This window comes from Sinocyclocheilus grahami, unplaced genomic scaffold (genome assembly GCF_001515645.1).
Source record: "Sinocyclocheilus grahami isolate Dianchi unplaced genomic scaffold, SAMN03320097.WGS_v1.1 scaffold748.1, whole genome shotgun sequence".
Taxonomy (NCBI): Eukaryota; Metazoa; Chordata; class Actinopteri; order Cypriniformes; family Cyprinidae; genus Sinocyclocheilus; species Sinocyclocheilus grahami.
The window spans coordinates 281,823-287,164 of NW_015505927.1; the positions used below are offsets into that span (position 1 = coordinate 281,823).

The window sequence follows — 5,342 nt, forward strand, 5'->3', positions numbered from 1 at the left end:
CCAGCTGTTTACCTTCACAGACATAACCAACTGTTTTTGTAACTCGTGTGTTTTTAACGTAAACTTGTGTGTGAATGATAACTTAGTTTAGTACTCACATGCTGTGACAGCCGCTTTCTGTCCGTGTGCTTCGGATATGTGCGCTCAGAAAACCTTAAATCTGAAGTTTAAACTCATTTTAAATCAGGTTTAAAATGCATGATTTCAGTGTGATAAACATGAAAAGCAGAACCAAAACAGATGTTTTTAGCAGGTTCGAGCTGTAATGGCGCAGCTCTATTCTGGAAAAGGGGGCGGGGAGCAGCAGCTCATTTGCATTTAAAGACACAGGCCTGAAAAACAGCTTGTTTCTGTTTCCATTCAAAATAGGCATTTTCAAAATTATATAATAAATGATCTGTGGAGTATTTTGAGCTGAAACTTCACAGACACATTCTGGGGACACCAGAGACTTATATTACATATTGTAAAAAGGGGCATAATATGTCACCTTTAAGTGGTATAGGGCTTAAATGCAAATGCTTACAGTGAGAAAGCCATGGCATCAAAATACTAATTTATTATACTTGAAAGTGCTTTATTAAAAAAAAAAAATAAATATATATATATATTAATTTATTTATTGCTATATTTGCATTTATTTTAATTTCTATAATATCTATTCATTTCTGTATTATTTATAATTTCATTTATATTTCTACTTTTTTTCTTTCTTCCTTATCTTTAACCTGTTTTTGTCTATTTTTATTAGCTTTAATAAGTAAAAAATGTTCAGTAAGACATGTTGAAGAGGTATTTACTGTATAATCATGTCTTTTGTCAAACACTAAACAATAGGAAGCATTTATTTTCAGAACAAAAAAAAATGTAAACACGAGCCTCACGTTTAGTATGATGCTACTTTACATAAATCTTTTCTACTTTTATGGAGTGAATCTGACTGAATCTCATCTCAGAATGTTTGGCTATGGAGTCACAATAGTTCAGTGAGTCCATCCTGCGGGAGCCGACGCAACCCCTCCACCTCCTTTCTGATACACTATGACCACTGCTGTGTTTTAATAAGCTGGATAGATCCCAATATTCACCTCCTTTTGCTGCTAATATTCACCCTGTGGTTAATTGGTAACTCCATCCGCCTGGATGACTTGGACTGTCGCCCCCAGCGACTGTGCCATTCTTTGTGCTTATTTAAATAACACCATATTGCTAATTGATTTCATGTCGGTGCATTAGCAGGCTGTTGCACAGACCCTGGCTGATCTTTGACGCCTTTTAATATTTCACGACCACGCTCCGCTTTTAATTTTAGCACCCTTTATTCACGCATGGCTCGTTTCGTTTTTGTGCACCGACTCATATGAGCAGATGAACTTGTTGCAGATAGGTTTGTGCGTTAGCATGGCATTGGGGGGATCATTTGATTGGCATTTCATAAAGTATTGTGCAGTGCAATGATGCCTAAAGGCTCTCATGTCACCTTTATGAACGTATGAATTAGTCAGAGGACTAGTGGAGCAGTTAGCGTCTATCCAGGTGAATGCCTTCCATCCTTTATGCAGGTGGAAACCAAAGATGGCTTTCCCGAATAACCTGCAGCCTTTTAATGGGGCCCCTTTTGCTCTCTCCTTTGTGAAGTGAGACTGAGAGGGGAGACCTCAGAAACAGCTGGTTTCAGATGGTTGACCAGTGATTCTCATCGGTCAGACAGGCTTGTGTTTTGGCCAGTGTTGGACAGCATTGCTGTGTTTTGAAAATGACGATTTAAGATGAAATCTCCCAAATTGTATTGCTCTGAGGTTGCTTTTTAATGATCCAGGATGGACAACTGATATTTAAAAAACAATTTTTTCCCCCCTACAAGTTAATGTTTTGATTATTTTTTTATTTTTATCCATATATTCGAATATTGATTTCAATAGTTTTTTTTCCCCCAAATGGTTTCATATATATATATATATATATATATATATATATATATATATATATATATATATATATATATATATATATATACACACACATATGTGTTTTGAAAATGACGATTTAAGATGAAATCTCCCAAATTGTATTGCTCTGAGGTTGCTTTTTAATGATCCAGGATGGACAACTGATATTTAAAAAACAATTTTTTTCCCCCTACAAGTTAATGTTTTGATTATTTTTTTATTTTTATCCATATATTCAAATATTGATTTCAATAGTTTTTTTTCCCCCAAATGGTTTCATATATATATATATATATATATATATATATATATATACACACACATACATATGCATGAAAGACACATCTTCAAGTAAATTCCAGCTACCTGAGATTTCACATACTTCCTGCTCTAGATATTGTACAGTTGTTATCACACGTACTTTCCTGTTAACTCTGTCTTTTATGACTTAATGGAACAATTGCTTAGCAGCAATCAAACGTCTTTTGGAAAGGACACTGACAGTAGCTTGTCTTTCCCATTGGTCCTTATGGTACATTGATTGTCACAGGGTTTATTTGCACAGGTATGCTTAAACCAAAGCACCCAGGGGCTCTAGTGAGAAAAGTAATTAAAAGACCAGTGGAAGATGAATGTCGTTCTTCTGTACAATGCATATGATACGCCTGTTAGGTTTCATGATGACACAGAGCTTCTCATGTCTGAGGCTCTAACTATCTGCTAAAGAGAAAGTGAAAAATTGTGGATTTGTATTTACCCATGAAGAACAGAGGTCTACCATCCATGAGGTCAGTCATGTCACTGCCCACCCAACTTGTTTTGACACACCATGCACAGCTGATAGAATATCAATCTCTCTGTGTGTTTCAGTCCATGTGTGTGGGACAACAGAAACTATACCCACCTAAACCTTTACATCATTGCACAGAACCTGTTTGAAAACCCAGTCATGGTCAGACCATTTATGTATCCACTCTAATAGACCCTCTGTCCAGCTGTGGCATTACACAAGAACATACAGTAGGTGTACAGTATTGGCCTTTATCAAGAGCAGGGATCATTTCATGTAAGTGGAACCCGATCAGTGACCCAATACTGATTACAGTGCATCATTCTCTCGTGCCATGTAAACTATACTGGCACTGGTGTCTTAAGAACATTAGGATTGGCCAAACTGCCACTCTACAGCTGTCACTGTGTGAATGGTGAGATAACATAAACTCACGTACCATATGGCTGAAAGCACTATAACTGCACTCATAGTAAATAAACCCCGCACAAAAACCAAACACATGCATGAGACACATCTGACTCATGTGCATTAATATTCCTGGAAGATGTTTCCTTAAGTGAGTGTCAAGCAGGTATACAATGTCAACTACCATGCTACTAATTTTTCATGTTGTCTGAAAGAAATATCTTATGCTCAGCAAGGCTGCACTTATTTTATAAAAAATACAGTAAAACAGTAATATTGGGAAATAATATTACAATTTGAAATAGTTGTTTTCTGTTTTAATATTTTTTTAAATGTAATTTATTCCTGTGAAGGCAAAGCTGACTTTTCAGTAGCCATTACTCTTACATAAAACTGCTTGATAAAACCATGATACATTTATTTCAGGATATTTTGATTAATAGAAAGTTCAAAAGAGTGGCGTTTATTTGAAATAGAAATATTTTTATAACATTATAAATGTCTTTTGCATAACTTTTAGTCCATTTAATGCATCCTTACTGAATAAAGGTATTAAAGTGCCCCTATTATGCTATTTGAAAGGTTCATCATTTGGTTTTGGGAGTTTTGGCCCCAACAGCAGGTTTACATGCATGCAAGGTCAAATTTAATTTTGTGTTATTTCTTGGCGACTCTCAAATGATTCGTTCGAAGATTCATCTTTCCAAACCTTTCAGCTTTACAACTTTGCAGACTGTTTACATTCACATACAGCTACATTGCACACTGCATGAAATGTAATTTTCAAAAATCCATAATAGGGGACTTTTAATTAAAAGAAAAAAAAACATCATACAGACCACAAACATTTGAACAGTAGTGTATCTCTCTCTCCCCGTGTTTGTTTTTGCAATAAGCATAACATAATGTATATATATATACATGTATGTTTTGTATGTGCCTTCCTTAGGATGAGGTGTACAGATCCACCACTAAATGCTTGATTGAAGGTCTCATATCAGGGTACAATGCCACTGTTTTCGCCTACGGACCCACAGGTCAGTACAGACACATTCATACCAAGGTCTTGGCAATATGTCAGTTTTTTTTTTACCGGATTTAGTAACCATGTTAATTTCACTGAAGAAATAAAACTTTTTTTAATCTTAAGTCAAGAATTAAGATTTGTAATGCAGCTCCTGATTTTTTGATTGATTGATTTTGCAATTTTGTTATATCTTGGTAATTGTATTACAGTCTTTTAATAGTGCCTTTGATTTAAACTTAAATGACTAAAAAAAGGCTTAGAGCTAGGGTTGGGTACCGAACCCCGGTACCAATATGGCACCGGTACCTATGTAACCGTTATGTACTAGAACCGAATCCGAACGCAGATTTCGGTGCCTCATTTCGGTGCCATGCCTGAGCGATCGATTGAAATATTTGTCTGGTTCTCCGAAACGGACGTTATGGCACAGCCACGGGCAAAGTAGTTTGGAGTCCGAGTGAAGGAAAAAAATTAATGGGAGGGGGAAATATGAATTTGTATCTATTATCCACTTTTTTTTGTTCTTCTGTGGGACTAAGAAGTTACATAGCATTGTTTCAGCTTGATGAGCTCAGTACTATCTAGCTCATGGTTGCATTGCATATTACAAAATAGCTTCTTCACATGGATTAGAAAACAAGTGATTTTTTTTCTCTTTCATGTAAAAATGATTCTTTTACTTTGATGCTTTTAATGTGGAATCTTCATTTTTCAGTGACTTTGGTTTTTGGGTATAATGTGGACATAATCATCATGCTTAAACTAAATTATTTTATATGCATGGCTGGTGTTCCTTTTTGCTGTTTTTGTCAAAGTTTATTACTTTATTTTTATGGTTTTATTATAATGCTATATCTTAGAAATGTGTGCTTGCACATTCATTCATGTTATGAAAAAACTAAAACAAAGCCACAGCAGATTTAACCGTTAGATCTCTGAGCAACATACAGCAGTTGAGTGTCATTCCTGAATGAATCTGTAGAGGGGTTGATTCAATGGCTCACTCATAGTTCCTGCATGAATCAGTGATTTTAAACGATTCAATTCAGTAAAAGATTAAACTTAAAGGGATAGTTCACCCAAAAATGAAAACTACCCCATGATTTACTCACCATCAAGCCACCCTAGGTGTATATGACATTCTTCTTTCAGACGAATACAAACGGAG

The 5,342-nt window shown here is 35.5% G+C and overlaps 1 protein-coding gene across 1 annotated transcript in view; it reads left to right on the top strand.

Moving 5' to 3' along the window:
* Positions 1–1,457: 1,457 nt before the first annotated feature.
* The window catches only part of LOC107560952 (kinesin-like protein KIF19), a 17,218-nt gene continuing 13,333 nt past the window's right edge, over positions 1,458–5,342 (top strand). The window contains exons 1-2 of the mRNA XM_016245262.1: positions 1,458–1,490; positions 4,097–4,184. Coding sequence (XP_016100748.1) covers positions 1,458–1,490; positions 4,097–4,184 — 121 coding nt within the window. The remainder of the gene's footprint in view (positions 1,491–4,096; positions 4,185–5,342) is intronic.